We start from the raw sequence: 24,379 nt of genomic DNA, 5'->3' as shown, positions 1-24,379 counted from the left end.
TTCATAAACCTGTTCTGTTGAAATATTTACTTTCTGGTGTATGGGAGATGTATAGGCAGCATCAAAGACTACAGCACAAAGGTTTAGCAAGTGTTCAAAGCATTTATGTAATCTCACCACATTATGACTGCATCTAATAGTATCAACAAGAAACCATTAAATGATAATTAAGCTTCTCTTAGAGAATAATGTTGCTGTGGAAAGCAGCATTAATGCAGTTTACTGCATATATTTCAGGACTATTCTAAATAAAACAGGGTTAACCTAAGAATGTTCTCACCTTTTAAAATTCGTCAATTTGAACTTGATCCTTCTCTTGGGATGTCTAACCATGGGCCAAAACTGTCATTTCTGCAGCAGAGTGCAACCTGTGCATCTGAAACTCCAGTAGCGTCTCAGAAAGCCAGCGACCACACATCTTTGTGAGGGGAAAGGTTGGACTCCCGGGCTCAGATTGGCCCATAAGCGAATTGGGAGCGGAAGGCACGTCTAATATTACCCTGTACCACCGCACTACTAGCGGAAGTGGGGCCGGGGCGGGGAAGGGCATTGGCAAAGTGGAAATGAGCAGCGGGCACGGCTGTGAGGGAGGCGGCCGTGCCTGCCGTGCCTGCCGAGGCGGCCGTGCCTGCCGTGCCTGCCGTGCCTGCCGTGCCGGCCGTGCCGGCCGTGCCTGCCGTGCCTCCCGTGCCTCCCGTGCCTGCCGTGCCTGCCGTGCCTGCCGTGCCTCCCGTGCCTCCCGTGCCTGCCGGCCCTCAGCGCCCTCAGCGCCCCTCACGGCGCGGGCCCCGCCCCTCCCCGAGCTGCGGCGCGAGGAGCCGCGCGCCGCTTCGCGCCTTCAGCTCGCGCGCGCGGGGACCGCCCCCTCCGCCGCCTCCCATTGGCCGCGCGGGGCGCGCTGGGCGGGGCTGGCGGAGCGCGCGGCAGCGCTGCGGGAGCGCTGGGGGCGCGGGGCTCAGCTGCGGGCCGGGCCGGGCCGAGCCGAGCCGAACCGGGCCGAGCCGAACCGGGCCGAGCCGAGCCTAGCCGAGCCGAGCCTAGCCTAGCCGAGCCGAGCCGAGCCGAGCCGAGCCTAGCCTAGCCGAGCCTAGCCGAGCCGAGCCGAGCCGAACCGAACCGAACCGGGCCGAGCCTAGCCTAGCCGAGCCGAGCCGAGCCGAGCCGGGCCGAGCCGAGCCGAGCCTAGCCTAGCCGAGCCTAGCCTAGCCGAGCCGAGCCGAACCGAGCTGAGCCTAACCTAGCCTAGCCTAGCCGAGCCGAGCCGAGCCGAGCCGAGCCTAGCCTAGCCGAGCCGGGCCGAGCCGAGCCGAACCGGGCCGGGCCGAACCGAGCCGAGCCGAGCCGGGCCGAGCCCAGCCCAGCCCAGCGCCGCACGGGACCTGCCCATGGCCGAGAGGTAGCGGGGAGCCGCAGCTGGGCGGAGACGGCCGGGAGCGCGGGGGGTTTGAACTTCCAGACCGCTCGCGGCTCCGGGCGCGGGAAGGCGGGATGGGGTTCTGAGGGCTGACGGAGCCGCGCCGGCCTTCCTCGGGGTGGGGAGCGCTCGGGGCTGCCGGGGATAACCGGCGAGGGGAGCCCGGCGCTGGGCACGGCGGCCCGCGGGGCCCCGGCGGCGGCTCTGCCCTCCGCCGCGCAGCTCCCCCAGGCATCGCTCGGTGACAGGAGAGCGGCAGGTTTGGCCGCTCTGTCTCACGGTTTGGCTGTTGGAAACTGAGCCTTGAGCATCAGTTTTCTAAACAGCTTCAGGTCATGGGTAAAAGTTTACTGCTCCGTGTTCGAGGTGTTCGTGTGGCTGTGGGAGTTCGTGCGTTCGTGCGTGCAGGGAGGTACGAGCTTTCTCACAAGCACAGGGTTTGCAGTACAGCTATAGTCTACTAGTGCTTGTGGATATGTGGGCACAAAAATGAAGCACTAACTGTAATGAATAGCAAGTTGCTTAATATTTATAGAGATTTCCTACACTCTACCTGTACAGAACTAAAGAAAAAAACCCAAGCACAATATTTATAACAATTGAAGAGGAGTAAAATTTGGTTTATGGTTGAAGCTTTCCCTCTTTTTGTATGTAGGTCGGCTGTTTTCAAACAGTACGGTATTCTCTGTAATTAGCTGTTCCTTCAGTTTTCAGAAGAAAGTGTCTCACTCACCTGATAAGATCCTGAAGAATGGGCTGAACAACAGATACCGTGTGCTGGAGGTCAGCGTAATACAGAGAAATGGAAGTGACCCTGAGAAACACTTGACAATTACAGCTTCCCCCTCACTGGAAGATACAGAACTGTGCATCCTTAGGAGTGGCTGGTAATCCACACAGATACATAGATGTTTGAAAAGAGAATGAAATACTGGATTATTAACTCGGTTTTGTTTGTGTTGTCTGTGAGTTGAGTTTTACAGCCTTAAAAGTGATATGGGATCCTGAAAGAACCTTTGTTTAATGTGATATTATTAGTATGCTGGCATAATGGAGATCGTCTTGAGAGACCTGATGTGTGTTGAGTGGGCATTGCTACCTTGCAGTTTTGTCATTGTAAAAATGCCTTTATTCACTTTCAGGATTTTTTAGGTCAACTTCTTAAAAAACCCAACCCAGCATTTCAAAGAAAGTTGAATCTGCTCTGTGAACGTGATATTTCTTACACACTGTGCCTGTCATTTGCAAACACTGGTTGTGTGGGTGTATTCCCTTGCAGGGAGTCTGTCCCGGTGGTTCCAGGGGACATTGTTCATTTGGAAGGGGAGTGCAGCTCTGGCACCTGGGTCATCAATGCCCAGAGTGGATACCTGGTCCTGTACCCAGACCTGCTGCTCTCGGGCACCACCATCTCCAGCAGCATCCGCTGCATGAGGAGGGCAGTGCTGAGTGAACGCTTCAGGGTGAGTGTCAATTCCACACTGTCGGTGAGTTACTGTTCCACCGGCACTGGTGGCCCAGCTCAGTGTTAAATCTGGCTGTTAGAAATGTCATTATTAGCAATTCATAATGTTTACAACACAGAATAATTTGGGGTGGAAACTGTCTCTGGTTGAACTTCTCTTGTTTTTTTGAGACTTGCACCTGAAATAATGCAGTATTCTTAATACAGCTACTGGGCTAATGACCTGGGCTTTCCACTTATAATTCTGATAATTTTTTTGATAATCTCTTGCCACATTTTGTGTGGATATGAATCCTTTGTGAGGGACATGCCTCTTGCCATCCAGATGAAAATATAACCACACTTGGCCAAGTTAACAGCTTCTGAAAAATTTAGCTAATTCAGTTAATAATTGGTGTGGGCTAACTCTGGAGTCTGAATCCAGCTGCTTGATCTTGGAAAGAGGAGAAATGTCTAGTGGTAGTATCCTTGCTGATACCTGAGAAATATGCTGATAAATAGAGAAGCAGCAGCTGCCAGTTTCAGCTGATGAAAACTTCCAGACATGATAGGAATATAAATCCAAATGAATAAGGAAATTTTAATAGAGTGGTAAACAGCCTGGCTGGGAACCTGTGACTGGAACAAGAAAACTAAGTACAGGAGATTAAGACTATAAAATGGTCTTCAACCTTTTATTAGAGGAGTAAGGGGGATACAATAATTGTTGAGACAGTGCACAGGGTCCTGACTGGGATAACGCCATCCACCTGTTGTGAGTGCAATCCACTGGTCTGTAAGAGATCCATAATACCACAGTGTTTAGGTTTCCAGCTGTTTGGTAGTGACTCATGTAAAGGTCGTTTACTACCACTTTCAGTTCTTGTGAGTCTCCAGAGCCCAGCCCTGCTGATGGGTTTCTGAGCCATGTTGGTGATACATGGGATGATTTTGCTGGGAGCTGGTAACAGACAGGAAACTGCTTCGTGCAAGAAATCTGTATAAGACTGTAAAGGTACGTGTTTGCATTAGGAAATGCCCGCAGGCAAAACTTTCTCAGAGGTTTATTTTAATCTGTGCCTTTGTTTCTCACCTGCCAATCACATAGAGATTGTTTCCTGACATTGTCAGGGCTGGGATAAAGCAATAGGTGAGACCCACTTCAATTCAGCTGCTCTCACAGGCACGTTTGACTAGATAACCATTAGTGAGGTGAAAGCTGTCATCATCTTGTAGTTAAATAAATGCAGGCCTTGATGTGCAGCAAATAAAACCCAGAAATTTGCAGAGAAGTTGGCATGAAATGGGCATAAATCTTCAAGGATGCTGACATCTGTTGCAGGGCTCCGAGTCGGGTTCGCACCAAATGCTCGTTGGGACAATTCTTCATGACATCTTCCAGCAATCAGTAACCAATAACTTGACACAAGAAAAGGTGCAAGAACTAGCAAATAAAATCGTGTATGGACAAAAGTACCTCAAAGAAATGTAAGTAGCATTACAGCTGCCTTTTATGTTTGGAAGACAGGGCAGGAACACTTAGAACTAGCAGATTAAGTTGTACTTTAAAAAATGTAGCACTGGTATCAGGAGAGTATTCTGCCAAATGACTTTGCTTAATGGAAATCGGGGATCTTTTAGTAAGATAATTCCCCTTTTGATAGTTTAATTTTATTTGCCTTCCCTGCTGAGCTACTTCTATATATCTGAGCTAGTCTTTTGGAGTAACTGTATGTGGCAGGGTTTTTTTTTTTAGTTGTAGGCCAAGCAGGTTGCAGTGTTTGTGTCTGTAACATTAGATTTCTAGGCATCTCCCAAAGCTGATTTGAATGGGACAAATAGTTAATTATGATCCTCAGCAGTGAGCCTAGAGCCTTGTGACTGACGAAGAACTGAATGTCTGTTAATTTCGTATCTCTATCAGGTTACTTAAAGTCTCAGTTGTTAGAAGACCTTTAACTTATTTTCTCAGCAAAGCTGATAGAAATGCTAGGCAATGCTTAATATTTCCCTGAGAAAGTGGGAAGATGAATGGCTGTCAGTTTTAACATGTAACTGCAGGCTTGATTAAAATACAATTCTACTCATGTAAATTAAAAGTCATTATATATAGCCTGTTTTAAATTGTATGTTGGGCAATATCAGTGTCTGTTGGCCCCAGATGAGTCAGAAGTTAAAGTTGTAGTGGCAAGATTTATTACTCTTAGTTCTGTTATGAAGATAATATTTTGAATTGTGGCTGCTAAGACTACTTAAAGGCCTCTATGTCCTTCTGGGCCTCCATGAAACTGTTAATATGCAATTCCTTTTTGCATATGTAGGCTACTGCTTATTGGCATGGAAAAATAAGTTGCATAAGTCTGCTGCTTGTGGTCATTTGCACTCCTATGAACCTTTTTGTGCAAAATCCATTTGTATTTCTGTTGCTGTAGAATAATGACATTATTCCCAGTGATTGCCAGCACTGAATTATCTAATGCCACACAATTAGATTCTGTGTCACGTTCTGTCAAAATGCCTGTAAGGAGCAGATGAGGATATCCAGACTAAAAGCAAATGGTCTTCTATTTTTTTTTTTTCAACATTGCATGAATTGTAGGAATAGCCATTTTTAAATGCCTGAGTCTGGTACTCCTTCCCTGCACTCAGACTGTTAGTTTTGTTTCATCACATCTGCCATGCTGATGCTCTCAGTGTGCTGTACCTGTTGTTTCAAAGGTTACATCAGAAATGGATATTCTGGTATAGTATATCTCTTGTAATAGATGTTCAGTTAATAGTTTTAGGAATTGAGTTGAACCTCTATGCACCTGTTATCTACAGTTTATAGATATTTATAAAAACTTGACTGTTACTTCCAATGATCTTGTTGCTACTCGAGGCAAATCTCTTTGGTACCAGCAGCAGATTTAATCCTTTGTTTCCTTAATGTGCATGTTTGGGTTTTTTTTAGGTATCTCTTAAATCTGAAACAAGCACAAATAATACAAGAAGTAGAAGAATATTTGCCATCATTTTTTAAGTGGGCAGAAGACTTCATGCACAATCCAGCAAACCAAAACAAAATGCAGCTAAAACTGTAAGAAGCCAGAATGAAATTTTAAACCATTCTATGTTGTATATCTTGTTTAGTTCACTTGAAATTTTTAGAACTTCTTATGCACATCTGTTGGGTGATGTGGAGCTAGTTCATGGCCTCACTGACCATAGAGCTGACCTTGTGCTGCCGTGTTTAGCTGCCATTGTGAGTACTGGGCAAGACATGAAGCCTGAGGGTGAACTGACTTCAAAATCTTAAAATCCTTGTGAACAGCATGGTACAAACCAGAGCTTTTAGTGAGCAGAAGAGCCAAGGGTATTTGAGCTGCTGACTAAATTAGGAGTTACTGTAGGTATGAGCAAGACTGCAAATCAGAACGTGAAACTATTAATCAAATGGTGTTCTTGACTAAAAATTATTTCTTTGGTGAAATGGTGATTTTACTCAACTGCTGCTGAGCTCTTCTTGTCTGTAGCTTCTTGCTATTAATTGTAATAACCACAGGGTGGTAAAGTTTCAGTGAAATGGCAGGTCTGAGTAAAGCCTATATGCTACTGTCAAGTGTATGATAGAGTGTGGTTATTGAGAAAAGACCAAAAACTATTAAAAACAGTTTCAAGTCTCATTTTAACTTTGAAATTTAGGTGAATAGCAAAACTAAATGAAGTTAGTTTCTGATATGTTGCTTCCTCTGTTAATGGGAAGATTAGTTTGAGTGAGACTCAGTGCATTTTATTCCTAAAGTTAGTGTCTAATGGCCACTTGTAATGCAGATATATTATATATTTAGTTGCAACACATTTTAATGTTTAAATATTAATAATTAAGTGAAATTGTTAACTTCTGGCTTAATTCTCTTCCTAGGTCAAATGGTGGAAAAACAGAAGATGTATCTTCTAAGATAGAGGTTGTAGATATCTTGGACATTGAAGAGACTATCTGGTCTCCCAGGTTTGGGTTGAAGGGAAAGATTGATGTTACAGCCAGGGTGAAAATCCATTGCCAGTCTGGAGTACAGTCTCGGATAATGCCTTTAGAGCTCAAGTCTGGCAAGGAATCAAACTCCATAGAGCACAGAAGTCAGGTACGAGCACCAAATGTCTAATTTCACTGTCACTGTTCAGTGGCTGTGTGTACTTTTTTGTTAGGTGATCTATTTTCTCTTATGAGTATGAAACACTTTGTATGTGGTATAATCTAAATTCATGGATAGCTCATCCTGGTGTGCCCAAAGCTGCTGGTATAAAATTAAAGTGAACTTAGTAGTAAGAAGTACATTTACCACCTTCAAGTACAGCTATGGGTTTTATCCTGAAATATCTGTTCTTTAGTCTTTTCTCACTACATTCAAATAAGGAGGTTGAAGTAAACTGTTTCAGGAAGTAGGGTTATACATATTTCCATATAGCTGGCCTGATTTAGAGAGGTAGCAGCCTTGAGATAAAGTTTTAAAGATACCTTTTAATATAAATCCTTGGTGAAGTTCTTACTAAGAGCTTCTAGAAGACTTTTGACAATAATGGCTGTTTAGCCATATAAATTGTGGAAGAACTAAACACAGTTTAGAATCTGTTTTGGTTTTAATGCTGTGCTGGTTTTGACTGGGGTTAGCAATAGTTTTCTTCACAGTAGGTAAATGTGGGCCTTGTTTTGGGTTTGTGCAGAGCACAGGCTGATAACACAGAGATGTTGCTGTTGTTCCTGAGCACAGGCTGCTAACACAGAGATGTTGCTGTTGTTGCTGAGCACAGGTTGATAACACAGAGATGTTGCTGTTATTGCTGAGCACAGGTTGATAACACAGAGATGTTGCTGTTGTTGCAGAGCACAGGTTGGTAACACAGAGATGTTGCTGTTGTGGCTGAGCACAGGGTGATAACACAGAGATGTTGCTGTTGTTGCAGAGCACAGGTTGGTAACACAGAGATGTTGCTGTTGTTGCAGAGCACAGGTTGATAACACAGAGATGTTGCTGTTGTGGCTGAGCACAGGTTGATAACACAGAGATGTTGCTGTTGTGGCTGAGCACAGGCTGATAACACAGAGATGTTGCTGTTGTGTCAGAGCACAGGTTGATAACACAGAGATGTTGCTGTTGTTGCTGAGCACAGGCTGATAACACAGAGATGTTGCTGTTGTTGCTGAGCACAGGTTGATAACACAGAGATGTTGCTGTTGTGGCTGAGCACAGGTTGATAACACAGAGATGTTGCTGTTATGGCAGAGCACAGGTTGATAACACAGAGATGTTGCTGTTGTTGCTGAGCACAGGTTGATAACACAGAGATGTTGCTGTTGTTGCAGAGCACAGGTTGATAACACAGAGATGTTGCTGTTGTTGCAGAGCACAGGTTGATAACACAGAGATGTTGCTGTTGTGGCTGAGCACAGGTTGATAACACAGAGATGTTGCTGTTGTGGCTGAGCACAGGTTGATAACACAGAGATGTTGCTGTTGTTGCAGAGCACAGGTTGATAACACAGAGATGTTGCTGTTGTGGCTGAGCACAGGTTGATAACACAGAGATGTTGCTGTTGTGGCTGAGCACAGGTTGATAACACAGAGATGTTGCTGAGCACAGGTTGATAACACAGAGATGTTGCTGTTGTGTCAGAGCACAGGTTGATAACACAGAGATGTTGCTGTTGTTGCTGAGCACAGGTTGATAACACAGAGATGTTGCTGTTGTGGCTGAGCACAGGTTGATAACACAGAGATGTTGCTGTTATGGCAGAGCACAGGTTGATAACACAGAGATGTTGCTGTTGTTGCTGAGCACAGGTTGATAACACAGAGATGTTGCTGTTGTTGCAGAGCACAGGTTGATAACACAGAGATGTTGCTGTTGTTGCAGAGCACAGGTTGATAACACAGAGATGTTGCTGTTGTGGCTGAGCACAGGTTGATAACACAGAGATGTTGCTGTTGTGGCTGAGCACAGGTTGATAACACAGAGATGTTGCTGAGCACAGGTTGATAACACAGAGATGTTGCTGTTGTGTCAGAGCACAGGTTGATAACACAGAGATGTTGCTGTTGTTGCTGAGCACAGGTTGATAACACAGAGATGTTGCTGTTGTGGCTGAGCACAGGTTGATAACACAGAGATGTTGCTGTTGTTGCAGAGCACAGGTTGATAACACAGAGATGTTGCTGTTGTTGCTGAGCAGGGCTCACACAGAGCCAAGGCCTTTGCTGCTCCCCGCAGGGCCAGGCTGGGGAAAAGCCTGGAGGTGATGGGAAGTGAGGGGACACAGCCAGGACAGGGGACCCCAGGGATCAGAGGGGTGTTCTAGACCATGTAGCTGATCATTATTCTTGCTGTCTAAGGTGGGGGAAAGAAGGAGGAAGGGTGAGGGGCACTCCAAGGTTTGGAGTGATGGAGTTTTGCCTTCTCAAGGCACCATTCCACAGGTGGTTGAACACCTGCCCAGCCACAGGAAGCCATGAATGAATTTCTTGTTTTGCTTTGCTTGTATCTGTGGCTTTTCTTTTCTCTAGTAGACTGTCTTTATCTCAACCCTCAGCAAGGATGGGGAAAGTGAGTGAGCAGCTATGTGGTACTTGGTTGCTGCTTGGGTTTAAACCACAACAACTACGCTGGAATAATATGTATTCCAGTATGTATATATGTATTTATGTATATATTTGCAGGTTATTCTGTACACGTTGTTGAATTTAGAGCGGAGAGTAGATCCTGAAGCTGGATTTCTTCTTTATCTAAAAACTGGTACAATGTATCCCGTTTCTGGAGCTCGCATGGACCGAAGAGGTAAAGTTGTTCCCCTTCTCTGGAAACCATAATTCTCTTAAATATTACTGAAATCTTTCTTTATAACTGTTAAGTTTACTCTTATGGAAATAGCTGTACTTGGGGATGCTTCACTTGTTATAATGTTACTAAGCTTATGTTAAAAATTCAGTTGTTTTATTAAACAACTTTGCTCTTTGTGAATAATCAGTTCTTAGTTGACTAAAAGTTGATAGCTAATTACTTTGGAGGTAAAAATTGTTACGAGCAAAAACATCAGCTTAGTTTATCCTTTTCTTGACAGAACTAATGAAGTTAAGAAATCATGTGGCCTTCTACTTAACACACAGTACCTATAAATCTGATGTGGGAAGGCAGAATTCACAACTTGCTGCTTTGCCTCCTGTGATTGATGACAGTCAAACATGCAAATATTGCTCCCAAATGCACAACTGCTTTCTATACAGCAGGTAAAAAAAAGTCTGACTAATGTTTTTAAATGAGATTGAATAATTGTATCTTTTGATATAATAATTTCATTTTTGTGGCTGACAGTTTTTGTATATATTGAAGACTTTTCCACCCCAAAAGAATCTTCCACAGATTTCTCTATAACTTTTATAAGTCAGCTCCTGATTTCACAAAGATTTAATATGTTTACTCAGGTACACTTTCTGCAAGACAAAATCTGAGGTAAGTCTCAACAAAATACTTGATGACAGTAACAGATCTGTTTAAAAAGCAGTATTCTTGCAGTTCTCTGGAAAAGGCAGTCTTTGGGCCTGAGTTCTGGCTGGAGAACCACTTTTTCAGGTTCATTCTGTAGAAGATTGTTTCCCTGTAGGGTATGACACAAGTACTACATTGACACTTCTCTGCTGTAGTGTTATTGCATCTCCTGGTCAACAGAAGTAGTGAGCAAATACTCTATAAAATTTCACTCAATTTATTGAGTTGTTTTAACAGCTGTTAAAAGTTTTAGTCTCTATGCTGCACAAAAACAACCAGAATTGTATGTGGAAGAGATTAAATGAGGTTTGTTAGAAAAGGAGAGCCTTTGGGGTAGTCTTGTGGAAATAGAATGCCTGATTGGTTTTAAAATTATAGGGGTAAAAGTGTATGTAGAGGGAGCTTTGTGGGGATACATGATATGTTTCTGTGAAGTCCTGCTTCTAATACTCAATTGTTGCAGCAGCAGGATTACAGCTGGATAGCTATTTACTTCTGAATAAGCTTTTCTCTCTCTGGTCATATCCATGATTTGGTATAATATCTATTGATGCTTAGTTTTGGAATAAGTTGACTTGAAGTTTGCTTGTGTATTAACTATTAAATCCCCATTGCTTAGCTAGATGTCAAAATAGTATTTGTATGTTACAGTGAAAGGAGTTAAAGGTAGACTCCATAAATGTGTATGTTACTGTCTTTGAAATGCCTTTATTTGGTCTTTGATTAACTTACTGCCCTTCAAAATCTTAGAGATGATGTGAAGTTACTCATACAAGATTATGGATCTGAACAAAGGCTACAGATTCTACTTTATTCAAGTAACAATAAATTAATCTGTCTAGTATGTTACAGTAGCTATTTGGATTGTTGTTACGTACATATGGACTTGCAGGTGAAAAAGGCAGGCTGAGCCTTTCCTGTGGCTGGTTCTATCCCTAGAGCTGTGGAGCAGAAGATGGAAAGTGTGGCCTTTCCTCCTTCTTTGGTGCCTGTCATTGACAGAGAGACCCAGCACCTGAAACCCTCCCACTTGGAGTATTTCAGCCTCTGGTATCTGATGTTAACCTTGGAGCTGCAAAGTGGAGAGCATAAAAAGGGATATAAAAATATATGGATGACACCTTCTTTCGAGAGGTAAGGTTTATTTCTAAACTCATGCCAATGATGCTTCCTTCCTTCCTTTTGTTTGTTTTGTATTTTGGTTTTGATGGTTGGTTGTGGGTAGTATGGTTTTTTAACTTGTGGGGTTTTTTTTCTTAATAGTTCTCTTACAGAGAGGATCTTAATATTAAAATATTTCTTTTTTTAATACCTTCAGAGAGAAGGCGGGAGATTGTGTTGGAAACATGATCAGAGTTGATGAAGTCCATGAAGTTTCTGAGGGACAGTATTTACATTTTTTCCAGCGTAGAAATGGTGCCATACCTGGGACAAACCTGTTGACTGGTGATCGAGTGGTTGTGAGTGGAGAGGAAAAGGGTTTACTTGGTTTGGCTACTGGCTATGTTAGAGAAGTCAGTGGAACAAAAGTCTCCTGTTTGTTGGGCAGGTAATAAGATAAAAAGAAAAGTATCTGTTTGCAAACACTCTGGCACTGCCTTGAGGAAGGGTGCTGCTAGGTGTCCAAAAAGCTGTGACATGTCCTGACTCTTCCTACTGGTGATGCCTCAGGTTTTAGCTTTTATGTTTTTCAGATTCTGTGCTGCTTTAGTGTGTGGGTCTGGGCTTCACATTAAGGGGTGGTGAGCTCTCTGCTCAGAGCAGGGAGACAAAACAATTCCCTCTTCAGCTGAGGACCGAGGACAAATGATCCAAATCTCAAACAATGTGAAGAGAGAAAAACAAGCAGGATGGGGCTTCATAACCTGAAGCTGGAATTGGACAATGAACTCCAATGTGCAAATGGAGCAGAACTGATCAAAGTGAGAGCCCCCGTGAGCGGTCGTGCATTTTGTGACCATTTTGGTTCATCCTGGGTGCAGCCCTGGCTGGGCTCTTGTGCTGCCCAAAGTGGATCCACTGTGGCCTTTTAATAAATCCCTGCTTTATTCTTTAGCTCCATCTAGTCTCTGTTCTAGGCCAGCCTTCACAAGGCATCACTGGTTTTGGAGTCGTACCCTTCAGAAGTACTCTTGCCTTGATTGAAACTGCCAGTACTTGGCCAGTATATATGCCTGTCTATTTAACCAGGTTGTTTGAATAAAAGCACATTTTAACTCGATTTACTCACATGTCTAGCATGAATCTATATGGATACAGTGATTACTGTGTTAATAGTAATTTTCATTTTCATTTCTTTGTCTTTAAATTTGGCATATGTTTTATTATCCCTCATTGGGATCATGCTTTCTTTAGATCAGTTAATACTGAATTTCAATTAGCTGTTGATTCACTCTGGGATCTTTGGAAGATACCATTTAACATGTAGTAATAAGTCTTTAATCAATAAAATTATTTTATCCATGTTCTTGTCATCCTTCAGGAATTTGTCAAACCTCCCCAAGAACACGGTATTTAGGTTGGATCATGATGAAGGAGATGTTGGTACAGGAGTCCCTTTTAAAAATCTTTCTAAATTGATGAAAGATTGCCCAGTCAGGTATGAAAAATCAAATTAATTTCACACTTTCAATATTTTCAGATGAAGTTTCTCAACTGGTAACTCTTATTTGAACTCAGTTTTGTCTTTTTTTTATCCACAGTGAAAGGCTCCGCAACTTGATAATTGACTTCCAGAAACCATGTTTTATTCAGCACTTGAGCTCTGTCCTTCCTCCTGAGGCAAAGGAAACTGTTGCAAATATTTTAAAGGGTACAAAGTGGCTTTCCCCAAAATACTCTGCTTAGTAGTGCGTCTCTACAGCCAAAGTATTTATCATGCTATAAATATTAGGAGTTTTTCCTACTTTGGGGTCCTGTGATAGTTCTCAGCTTAAAAATTAAAACCAAGTTCTTGGCTCACATGTCTTCCAAGTAGCTGAAGACTCGTTTAATCGCAGGAAGACCTGACCAGATCCTTGTTCACAGCTTTATTGCACTTTTGCTGGAGGCTGCAGCGTGCAGTTGCAGACAGAGGGTCTTGTGATTCCCTCTGTAGCCTTTACAGAAGGAACGGACCGAGACAGCTCTTGGCATGGAGGAAGCTGACCTTGAGGGAGGGGAGGGAGATGGGCTTTGGTGGAACCATTCACTTGTGTAATCAATCACTCTTACTTGTTGACAGCTCTATGGTATCATGCTTTGTGGCACTTACTTAAAAACAAAACTTGTTTAGGTATGAGGCAGTGTCTTGTATTTGGTGGAAATATTTCCTTGTTCTCTGACAGGGTTGTCTGTGGAAACATAGATTTAACTGAGTTGTCTTAGAGCTAAATGAGTTTTTTATAAAAACTCAGTTTGAAGTCTTATTTTGCTTGAGCTTTGCTTAGTCCATATAGCTGAAGCATGCTGCTTGTTTGCATCAGACTGGGGCAAACCAGCTCTGCTGTGATGTTTGTTCTAAGCAACACGCTGCTGTATGTGCAGCTCATCAGCCCTTGCTGTGAGCCGTGTGCTTGGATGTGAAAGTGGTATGATCAAACACCAAACACAAATGCCCAGACACAATATATGGAGGTGGCCAATTAAAATATTAGAAAAAAGAAGTCACAAAAGGTCTAAAAATAAAAATGTCTTCAGTGACTTATTTCTAGGACCATAGTGCAGAACTTCTACTACTTATCTTATGTATTATGTTTAATGTCATATCTTCATTAGAACCTACAGACTTTGCTCAGTTCTTATCTTTATTAAGGGCTTTAGTGAAGGAGGAAATTACAATTTTGCTGTGACTTTAGTAATTATTACAATTATGATGAAGTATAGTAATTTAATTTTGCTTTTTCTTCTGAAAGGTCTAAATAAGCCTCAGAAACAGGCAATGAAACAAGTGCTACTTTCAAAAGACTACACACTTATTGTGGGTATGCCTGGAACAGGAAAAACGACCACAATATGCGCTCTAGTAAGATCATGCACCTTGCTGTTTAATTTTTAGAGGATAAAATTAAACCAACTGTATAGTGTCATGACTTAATCTAAGAGTATCTGTATAATTTCAAGGATGAAAACACACTTCTTTTTGCTTACCCTGCATTTGGTAGAACTAAAATTGGATTTTGTGGAGTAGGATGGTCTATTGCTTCTGTAGGAATGTACGTGGGAGGGAGGAGATTGAAGTGTGATATTTAATCATTTCTGTGATGCTTTAGTGTTAAAATTATTTGGCTCCAAAAATCAGCTAGTCTTGAAATCCTGAGTTATAGCTCAAAAGAGGGACTCCTTTGAGCAGCCAGTAACTTGTCCACTGTAAAGTGTATGAACCTGTGGGGCTGAATCCATGTGCAGTCTGCTACCATCTCCAGTTGGTGGTTCTCTTTTCCCCAGGAAAGGACTGTAGGAGCATACTGGATTCAGGCTGTGGGCTGAGTGAGTTTTTAATGAAAGAGCAGTATTATCCTGCTTCCAGTTGCCATCAGCTCGTGAGGAAAGAGGAGGCTGGAGGGCAGACAGCTGCTGCTCTCTTCAGATCAGCCCATTTCCCCGAATCTCCAGTGGCTGAATTGCCGTGGAGAGCAGTGCTGTGGGAATGGGCTGCGTGGCTTTCTCTTGCAGTGGGGATCTTGGGCGTGCAGTTCCTTGGGAGTGCGCATCCAGGTTCTTGGCTCTCACTGTTTGAGCAGTGCTGTGAGCCTGCTGGCCGTGGGAACCCTTGGGGCTGTTGCCCACATTGTCAGTGGGCCTGGGAGACTGATACCAGTCATGCTTATTATTGGCTCCCTCCAAAACCCCATGAGTTTTTCACCTGAGCAAACCTGGGATTGTTGATTCTTGCAGATGAATCCTTTTCTGCTTCTCCTTAGCAGCTTGTCCTTTTCTTTCCCTTTGCCACTCATTAGGTGAGAATTCTTTCTGCTTGTGGCTTTAGTGTCCTTCTGACCAGTTTTACACACACGGCTGTGGACAATGTCCTGCTGAAGTTGGCCAAATTCAAAGTTGGTTTCTTGCGCTTGGGGCAAGCTCAGAAGGTTCATCCAGATATTCGGAAATATACAGAAGAAGAAATCTGCAGGTCCAGATCAATTAAGTCTGTAACAGATTTGGAAGAGCTCTATAATAGTCAGGTGAGAAAAATGTTTTTTGCTAGGCCTTCAAATTACTAAAGATAACGACATTAGAATTTTGTTTGGATGCTGCAGAGAAGGATCCCATCCCAAGGGTGTGTACTGCTGCAAGAAATCTGAGCTGAAAGAGATACTCAGCCTCTGCATTGTTTCAATTTCTTTATAGCCAGTAATGACCCACATTAAGTCTGCAAGTTGAGAAGCTTTGTTTATGTCCACACAAAGTCACTCATCATTGTAAGTAATAAGCCCCGAAGACTCCAGTGCTTTGATCTGAGGTCTTGTGAATGGGCTACTGCAGCCTCCTTTAGCATTATTTACATTCTGCTGCTGTTTGTCCCTTCTCCCTCCCACTGGTGCTCCTTGTGCCATTAGTACAATCAGCAGATGGGGAAGAGAAGTGGAATGCTGTGGAGCTGACCTGGCCAAACCCTTATTTTTGATTGACAGATTAGTGCTGTCTGTATGAATGTTAATGCAAACCATAATGGGAGCTGGGTCATATGAGTCAGTGGCAGCTTTAAATTAAATTCACTGCAAGAATAAAGTTTGATGGTAGTTGGAGTAAATGCCAACTTCACAAAAGCTGCCAATTACTTTTTATTGATAAGTATTGCAGGGGAATGACTGAAGGCATAAGGGGAATGACTTAGCATTTCTTATTTTGGTCATTTTGGATTGCAGTGGAAGCGCAGCGGTGGGAAGAACTGTGCTTCTGTTGTTGTTTTTTCTTCTCTTCAGTATTGAAAATAGACCCCAAACCACCTGATTTTTCACAGTAGTCGTTTCAGCGCCCTCCATTAATAGAACCTGGCATCACTCTGAACACATGACAGGAACAAGTTTCCTGCAGTCTGCTCTAATGCTGGTTTTGTTTCTCACTTGCAATTGATATAAGAATATGTCAGGCCAATATATGTCTAAGTGATGCTGGTCTGATTTCAAGGATTCATAATTTGATTTCTGTGATTTTACAGTTTAGTTCAGTTTAATGGGCAATATTTTCTCTTTTAATGTGGAGAATGTAGTGCTAAAGGATATAAAATGTACCTTATCCTTGAAGTGTGTCTCAATTTTCAGCCAGTGGTAGCAACGTCTTGCATGGGAGTAAATCACCCCATCTTTGTTCAGAAGCAATTTGACTTCTGTATTGTGGATGAAGCTTCCCAGATCAGCCAGCTCGTCTGCCTGGGCCCACTGTTCTGCTCCAAAAGGTTTGTGCTGGTGGGGGATCATCAGCAGCTGCCTCCACTTGTGCTGAATGCTGAAGCCAGGTAAGATAAAATGCTGCTGGACAATTACTAGTCACAGATTATGGGAAGGCTCTTGCAGTGTTCTGATTGACACATTTTGATTTTTGTTTTTCTGTTGTAACAGAGATCTTGGCATGAGTGAAAGCTTATTTAAAAGGCTGGAACAAAACCAAAATGCTGTTGTCCAATTAACTGTGCAATACAGAATGAATAGGTATTTTCAACATTTATTTATTAAAATTTGTTCTTGATGTGGGATTGAAATTGTGAGGTTTTTATGCCTTTTCTTGTTTTTTAAATCTTTAGTAAGATTATGTCATTGAGTAACATGCTGGTATATGAAGGCAAATTGGAATGTGGCTCAGAGAAGGTATCAAATGCCACTGTTAACTTGCCCAACCTAAAGAAATTGAAACTGGACTTTGGGGATGCTTCAAAGACATGGCTGAAAGAAGTCCTTGATCCAGACACACCTGTGTGTTTTCTGAACACAGAGAAGGTAAAGTTCATCATGCTCTTTCAACAAGTAAAGCTTCATTCAGCTTAGGCAGGGTAAAGCAGGGAACTTCAGGAAGTGTTTTTCCAGGATCATATGAAGTGTGCAGCGCACAAAAACATCGTTGGCATTGTTGGCAGAGCTGAGCAGGGGTGGTGCAGCTGCTGCTGGAAACGTGGCATCTGAGAACAGCTGAAAACTTGATTTTAGATACTATTTCAGAAAATATTGAATGGACTTTAACCTTTGTTCTTCCTATTCAAAGTGTGTAGCTGTACTGGATGTCCTTGGAACCAGGGAATGGCCTTGTTTCCATTGGCTGAGGGTCAGTGGTGGCAAAGCTGTGTGCCAGTGGCAGCAATAACTGCAATTCTCTGTGGCATTTTGCAGGCATTCTATACATTGAAGTGTAAGGGATGAATAAACTGGTTCAGGTGTGTCCTGTCATGGAGACCCAAAATTTTGCTGGGAAAGTAAAATTCTAGTGTGGATAAAAATTCTGCAAAGAAACTGACTTGCAGGAAAAATGAGGAAGAGTTTAAATGCATGGGGGAAAAGATTAATAAATTAGTACCTGTTTGTGGTCTCCAGTAATTGTCACTGTAATTGGTGATTGGATTATGATTTGAGTCTTTCTTCCTTCTTACCAGGTTTTGTGTTGATTCCTATTAATACTGTGTTTTGCCAATAATTATATCAACTTTTATGCTAACCCTGGTGAGAACTCACCAGTGTTCCTATGCTCTCTTTGACATTGTGCAGGATTCCTGGTTTTTTCCAACAGTTCTGATAGAATCTCTCAATGACCTAAAAACAAGCAGTGTTTACTTTGATGACTTAGAGAAATTTCTAAAAATGTCTAAACTAAACAGAGACATTTTCCAGGAATGCCTTGCCAGCTGCAGTTCCTTTCCCAGGAAAGCAGACAGTTGGTCCCAGGGAAGAGGCCTGTTAATAAGAATCTGGCTGAAATACTGTTTATCTAGTAATCATAGCAAAATTGCTAATGAAAAAAGTAGAGTTTCTGTTCCAGTTTTTTCCCTAGAAAGCCCATCTCAAGTGTAAGACAGCTGTCCTCTTCATGCAGCCAGGAGGAAAGTTTTTATTTCCAAAATATTGTAGATTTGTTGAGACATGAGGCTATAATGTCATTTCTCCTTTTGGACTTCTTGTCAGAACTCCACGTATTGTGGCAGTCATGAAGGGAGAAATGCAAAAAACCCCACTGAAGATGACAACAAACAAAACCAGCTTTTGTTTCCTTTGAGTTCGTAGTAGGCTTTTTCCCCCCTGTATTGTTTATAGTGTAATAATGAAATGCTTATGAAGAAGTAGACTTGGCAGGGAGGGATACAAACAGAGAAATAAGGAAGAGGAAAAAACACCATGACACCACCAGGAAGCTTACATTTATTATGCTGGCTTAAAAAAAAATGAAGAAAAAGCCTCTATTGTTTTCTGCTTAACAATGCAACACGTTTGTGACAGCAGTGGGAAATCTGTTTGTTTCTCTGCTGCCAACCCCTGTGTCAGTCTGCACTTCTCTGACAGCCTGGGGCTGGCAGTTTGAAAAATGACATCCTTGATTTCGGGCAAGTCTCCTGGGAATTTCTAGGCCCAAGTTGTTTTTGTTGGTGGTTCTGCTGGTGTCCTGTGGGAACAGGAGAAATACAAATGTAAGCATGTGTTACCATAAGCATGACACGGCTTTCAGAACTTCTTTCCTGAAATGATTTTTGTGTCGTTTTTAGCTACACTAATGCCAGTGTGGTCAGAAATTAACTGTGCAGTAAAACAGTGCTCTTCTGCTTTAAGAGAACTTGAGCACATGGGGTTTGGAGGCTTCCAAACACACTTTCATTGCTATTGCTGCTACTTCAACTTTAGAGAAGGCAGGAGTCAAGCAAAGAGAAAAAATGACAAAACTGTGGCACTACAATGACAAGATTTTACATCCTGAGATTCCTGAGAATGGGAGGTAATAGTTAAGAAATGGTAAAGTCAGTGAATCCTTTATTTAAAGGTCGGGAGTTTAGGTACAATTTAATACTACCATTTTGGATAGTTCTTGCTGTAGCTGTAAATGTAGGCTTTCAAACATTCAAAAAAATTATCCTTTATGCCATGGAATGAAGAAAATTCACTGTAAACAATGCTGTATGGAGAGTGTTAAAACAAAAGTCCCATGTAAAATATATTTTGCTATCTTACCTTATCATCAGGAAAATGCCCATTTTGGGTTTTTTTGATTTAGGATGTATAATGCTGAACTGTAAAGGATTAAACTTTGTCAGTTTCTTAAGGTGACAAACTAGTGCTAGAAACTCATTTTGGGGATTGTTCAGATTTATTTTGCAAATGCAGTATTCTGAAGTTGATTTACAGTACAGGCTCTTCTGTTTAGTAAAATTTAGCATTTAACTTTATTTCTTTAATGAATACCATTAGTATAAATCCACATATGACTCAGTGAGTTAGGGACAGAACATAGTACCCCTTTACAGACAGCAAAAGTCATTATTTTCTGTTTGTATTTTTAAAGGTCCCAGCACCAGAACACGCAGAAAAAGGTGGCATAAGCAATGTGACAGAAGCTAAAATAGTCCTTTTCCTCACATCCTTATTTATTAAGGTATCTTTTACTTTATTACATGGTTTGGAGGGAGACCTTTAGTATTTTTACATTGCTTTAGTAGTGGTGACTGTATGTATTGGGTAGCTCTCTTGGGGATAATCTTAAGGATAAATTTAAGGATAAATTGAAGATTGCCTTCATTGAAGATTGTCTGTGTAGTGGGGAGCCTGAGGTCTGCATTCCTTTCCCTGTCCCCTGCCTGCTTGGATCTGAGATGCAAAAAACAAAAGCTGGATGCCAAATTCTTTTGAGAGATGAGGGCTTTCTTGGGAAGGAAGGGAGGGGATTTGCCTTTGCTCCTTATTTCATCCAGAAATGCAGACCAGGAGCTCTGAGTGTTCACCTTGCAGTTTAAAGAAGAAAGAAAAATGAGGATTTCAAGGATATCTGTCTTTGTGCCAAGTTAAGACAAAGCTTGGGAGCTTGCAGTAACTGATGTTTTCTATCTCCTTTAGTTAATACTAGTTACACCTACAGTTCCATTAGTTTAGATACAATATCTTGCAGCACTGTTTATAAAAAAATGAATGAGAAGAACCTTTCTGACTGTACTGAGTTTCCCAAGCCAACTGCAGTGACAGACTTTTTATCCATTTTCTTCATTCAGGCTGGCTGTAAGCCCTCAGACATTGGCATTATATCACCCTACAGACATCAGTTAAAAACAATCACTGATTTGATGGCAAAATGGAAGGAGAGCAGAGTGGAAGTTAACACGGTTGACAAATACCAAGGAAGAGACAAAAGTATCATAATTGTGTCTTTTGTTAGGAACAGTACTGATGAAAATGTAAGTCGGTCATTTTTACTTTGTTCCAGTCAATTTTAGCAGTTTGGATGCATTTTGAAGATGAGTGGTTTGTGTCCATTAAGTAGGAAAAATAAAAGCAAGTGCCATTTCTTTTGCAGCTTGGCACCCTGCTGAAGGACTGGCGCCGCCTGAACGTTGCTATCACCAGAGCCAAGCACAAGCTGGTCATGGTGGGCTGTGTTCCATCCCTGTGCTGCTATCCTCCCCTGGAGAAGCTTCTCTGCCATTTGCAGTCCCAAGCAATGATATCCTTTTTCTCCATGCTACTTTGGGAAAGGTAGGATTGACTTACTGAGATCTGAGGTAAGAATGAGAAGGTCTTTGATTATTTAGGTTATACTTTTAACAGTGATTGGCAACACAGCACAAAATGTGCTGATTAGATTTGCCAGAAGTGTGCTTGAGATAAAGCTAGTGGATGGGTTTAGAACCTTCTCTGTCTTCAGCAGCAGAAAAAGTCAATGCTGACTTGCAAGTCAACTTGGACATCATTTTTTGATTTCGAGGCCTGATTTTTTAATTTTTAATGCTTTTGCATTTTTTCCTGTGATAATTTTGAATTTCTTGGCATCTTAACATCAGTGTGACTGCCTTCTTCCACTCAACACATCTGCTTCATGAATAATCTTGGTGGAAAGGAAAACAGTGTCACTTTCAGATGATTTGGTAATTTTTTCTTTCTCTCTGGCATTGTACTGAATAAGCTTTAGCTATTGCTGTTTCCATCTCCTATTTAAACAGAAAAGAACCTTGTTAACTGCTTTCTTTGCAAACACCAATGCATATTCAAACAGGTTTTGTGAAAGCAAAATGTTGTTAAAATGCTTCCTTAACTTGCTACATCTTGAATCTTCCTGCAGGGGCTCATGAAAGTATCCACAAGTGTAACATCTTATGAGTGTGAAGATGAAAAGTTTTGCAGGCCTTTGTATCTTCTCTTCTGCTGTTGTTTAATGTAAATAACTGGTAATTGGGGTATCAGTCCTGATGTGCACTGTTTTGGTAGGCAGCCAAAATAGGAAGCATTCAAGTATTTGGAAGTTTCCTTTCAGTGGAATAACAGACATTTCTTGAAAAAGCTGATGGTTACAGAGCTAAAGCACCCAGCTTACTTGTGACAAACCAGAAATATGGAGCACTCTGTTCCTTCCACTACTGGATATTGCTGTATTCTCTGTTACCTCGATGAACAGTTACCTGCAGAAGTGAGTGGGGAAGCACTTGAAGAGGAAGGGAGTGTAAACCAGGGTTGTACTGAGTCACAGTTTTCTGGGCTCAATTTGGTTTTAAAAACTTGAAAACATCGTTTACATACAATAATTCCATTTGTTAGAATTCCTAATTAAGGTGCTGTGTTGTGCTGTTTGGGAAAAAAAATAGAAAAAACTTCTTCCTCTTCTTCAAAACCTCACCTTGTCCTTTGAAGTCTACTCCCACTTTTAAAAATGCTGAAGTCATTTATATTTATATACATAATGTAATTAATCTCTCATGTGAAGATCCCTTGAAGACATTTCTAATCTCTTGATTTTGCATACCTCAGGGAGAAATGTGATGCTGATTCACTTAATCCCCTGCTATTAACTTATGTGTTCAGCAGATCAATCTGAAGTGAAATGCTTCACAGTAGAACTCTTGTTTTCAGTTTATCTGTAGTTTTCAAAACAAAAATTTCCCAGGAAACAAAACTAGACATGCAGCTTGCTGACTGAGAAGCTTACATGCTCAAGTTCTATTTTTTTAAAGATGATGGCATATAAACAACAGAAAACACCTTTGACTTGAGATAGCTCTGTTGGTTTCTTTGTGCTACCTCATATTCTAGACCAAAGAGACTGAGAAGTTTCTTTCCAAGGCTGCTGGTGGAAACATCATTTTTTTGATTTTTCAGAATCATTAGCATTTGTTTTCTCTTGATCAATGTCAAGTAGCTGTGTGCATACAGTTGCAGATAAACTTGTTAAATGTGGGCATTTTCACTCTTTTAAACTGCTCCCTAACTTTTTGTAATGTTTGAAGTAATAAAAGTTTGCTGTTGGTTTTGTTAAAGTTGTTTATACTTTGTTAATACTTCGCTTTATGCAAGGAAAATATTTAGAACAGTACAACAGTAACTGAAAAGTCGACAGGATATGCTCCTTTTTCAGGTGAAAATACATGCTTTATCAACTGTGCCCGTGCTCTGGGTCTTTCAAAAGATGGAAAAAATAGGGTAAAATATACTCTTTATTATAGTAGTGACATCAGAATACTTTTTTAGAAGGGATTTTCTTTCTGTGTTTAGGATCTGTGCGTAGAAAGCTCTTAAGATTTTGCTAATCTGTTTTCTTAGACCAAGCAATGCTTATCCAGGAAATGGTTTGCATGTTATTAAAAACTTAATAAATAAATTAAGGGTATTGCCATCCCATCATGCATGTTGTTGCATGAGAAACAAACACAAGAACATTTCCTTATCCACTTAAAAAATACATCCTTCCTTGTCATGTGGTAAAAATTACACTGAGCAGCAGATCCTGAGTCTACAGGTGAAACCATGTTTTGCTCTGGTAGTCTCAAACAAAACTGAGATGTGATTCTCTAAAACACTCTGTGTTTCCATGAATATACAGAGCAAGTGAGTATCTTCTAGCAGTAAAGGAGCACTTTTTTCTGTGCTGCCTTCAAAACAGCTTCCTCATGCAGAAGCAGTGTTGGTGCTGCTGGAAAACATGCAGATGCATGCCTGCTGAGTTATGTGTTGCTGGGATTCCCAAAAATGGCAAAAAAAGGAAGTTGTTTTATGCCAGACTAGCAGGATCAGGGTGTGAGTATTTTAGAATTGTTTAATGTTTAAACGTATAGGTTCCTTTTTCCTCGTAAGAGGTGGGAATGGTGGCTCTAAGAAGTGTCCCTGTCGCCATGGGCTGTGTTCCGTCCCTTGTGGTTTGGTCCTTCCTTGCAGTGACACCCTTTGTGCTGTTTTGTGCACTCACTGAAGCTGGGCAAGGTAAAGAACACCTTTTTATTTGACAGCTTGCTGGTTAGCCTTGCCCAAAAAGGTGCGAGGAAAGAATAGTTATTAAGCAAAGCATATTGTAGCGCTTAGGGTGCAGTAAGCATCAGCTGAGATCCCATCTGGATGTGACAAACGTGCTTGGTGATAAACAGCTCAGCGAGTTTTGGTTCTTTTCTAGCCAGATTCATAGTCCAAGGCCTTTAAAAATTAAACTCCAAAAACTTACATAATATTTTTTTAAATACTGGTTTTGGTTTCCCAGCGCGTTACCTTTGAAGGTACTAAACTCACAGATTTTTCTAGAAGAATATTATTTATTCTGATACATGTTATCCAATGCTACAGAATCGTTATTTGGAATAAAGGCTCGGGATTGAAGCTTTATGTCACAAGCGAAGGGTAGAGCAGCCTGGAGTTTGTGCTGCCTGATGGTGCTCAGCTCCTGTCCGAGGCTTCTGTGCCCACGGCTGCCCTGGCGTTCTTGCCCGTCCCCGTGGCCGATGCCGCTCTCCGGGCGGGCAGCTGGGGCCGGGGGGGCGGAGGGGCTATCGCGACAGGCCCGGGGCCGTGCCCGGGGCGGAGGGGCTATCGCGGCAGGCCCGGGGCCGTGCCCGGGGCGGAGGGGCTATCGCGACAGGCCCGGGG

At 42.0% G+C, this 24,379-nt stretch overlaps 1 protein-coding gene across 3 annotated transcripts; it reads left to right on the top strand.

Annotated features, from left to right (window-relative positions):
* Nucleotides 1–1,274: 1,274 nt before the first annotated feature.
* DNA2 (DNA replication helicase/nuclease 2) lies at nt 1,275–22,785 on the top strand. Of its 3 annotated transcripts, XM_068196865.1 has the most exons (21): nt 1,275–1,396; nt 2,122–2,301; nt 2,694–2,877; nt 4,201–4,346; nt 5,812–5,937; nt 6,763–6,982; nt 9,554–9,671; nt 9,955–10,120; nt 11,319–11,513; nt 11,698–11,928; nt 12,862–12,978; nt 13,082–13,191; nt 14,273–14,382; nt 15,317–15,541; nt 16,622–16,815; nt 16,919–17,008; nt 17,101–17,293; nt 19,833–19,922; nt 20,533–20,715; nt 20,835–20,981; nt 21,578–22,785. In XM_068196865.1, exons 1-21 carry the CDS (start codon nt 1,386–1,388, stop codon nt 21,632–21,634), a joined length of 3,093 nt encoding a protein of 1,030 aa, XP_068052966.1. In that variant the 5' UTR covers nt 1,275–1,385; the 3' UTR covers nt 21,635–22,785. The 3 variants fall into 3 exon arrangements, with proteins under 3 accessions (XP_068052966.1, XP_068052964.1, XP_068052965.1); XM_068196863.1 differs by having other exon boundaries at nt 20,835–22,785; XM_068196864.1 differs by lacking the exon at nt 11,698–11,928 and having other exon boundaries at nt 20,835–22,785.
* The last annotated feature ends 1,594 nt before the right edge of the window (nt 22,786–24,379 follow it).

Source organism: Anomalospiza imberbis, chromosome 8 (genome assembly GCF_031753505.1).
Source record: "Anomalospiza imberbis isolate Cuckoo-Finch-1a 21T00152 chromosome 8, ASM3175350v1, whole genome shotgun sequence".
Classification (NCBI taxonomy): Eukaryota; Metazoa; Chordata; class Aves; order Passeriformes; family Viduidae; genus Anomalospiza; species Anomalospiza imberbis.
This window is presented reverse-complemented; position numbering and strand designations above follow the sequence as displayed.

Excerpts from the sequence above, each read along its gene's own strand:
- DNA2 (XM_068196865.1), top strand. Across the intron at positions 9,672-9,954 it reads AGCTCGCATGGACCGAAGAG|AACTAATGAAGTTAAGAAAT; the intron begins GTAAAGTTGTTC and ends TTTTCTTGACAG. Across the intron at positions 16,816-16,918 it reads GTGCTGAATGCTGAAGCCAG|AGATCTTGGCATGAGTGAAA; the intron begins GTAAGATAAAAT and ends CTGTTGTAACAG.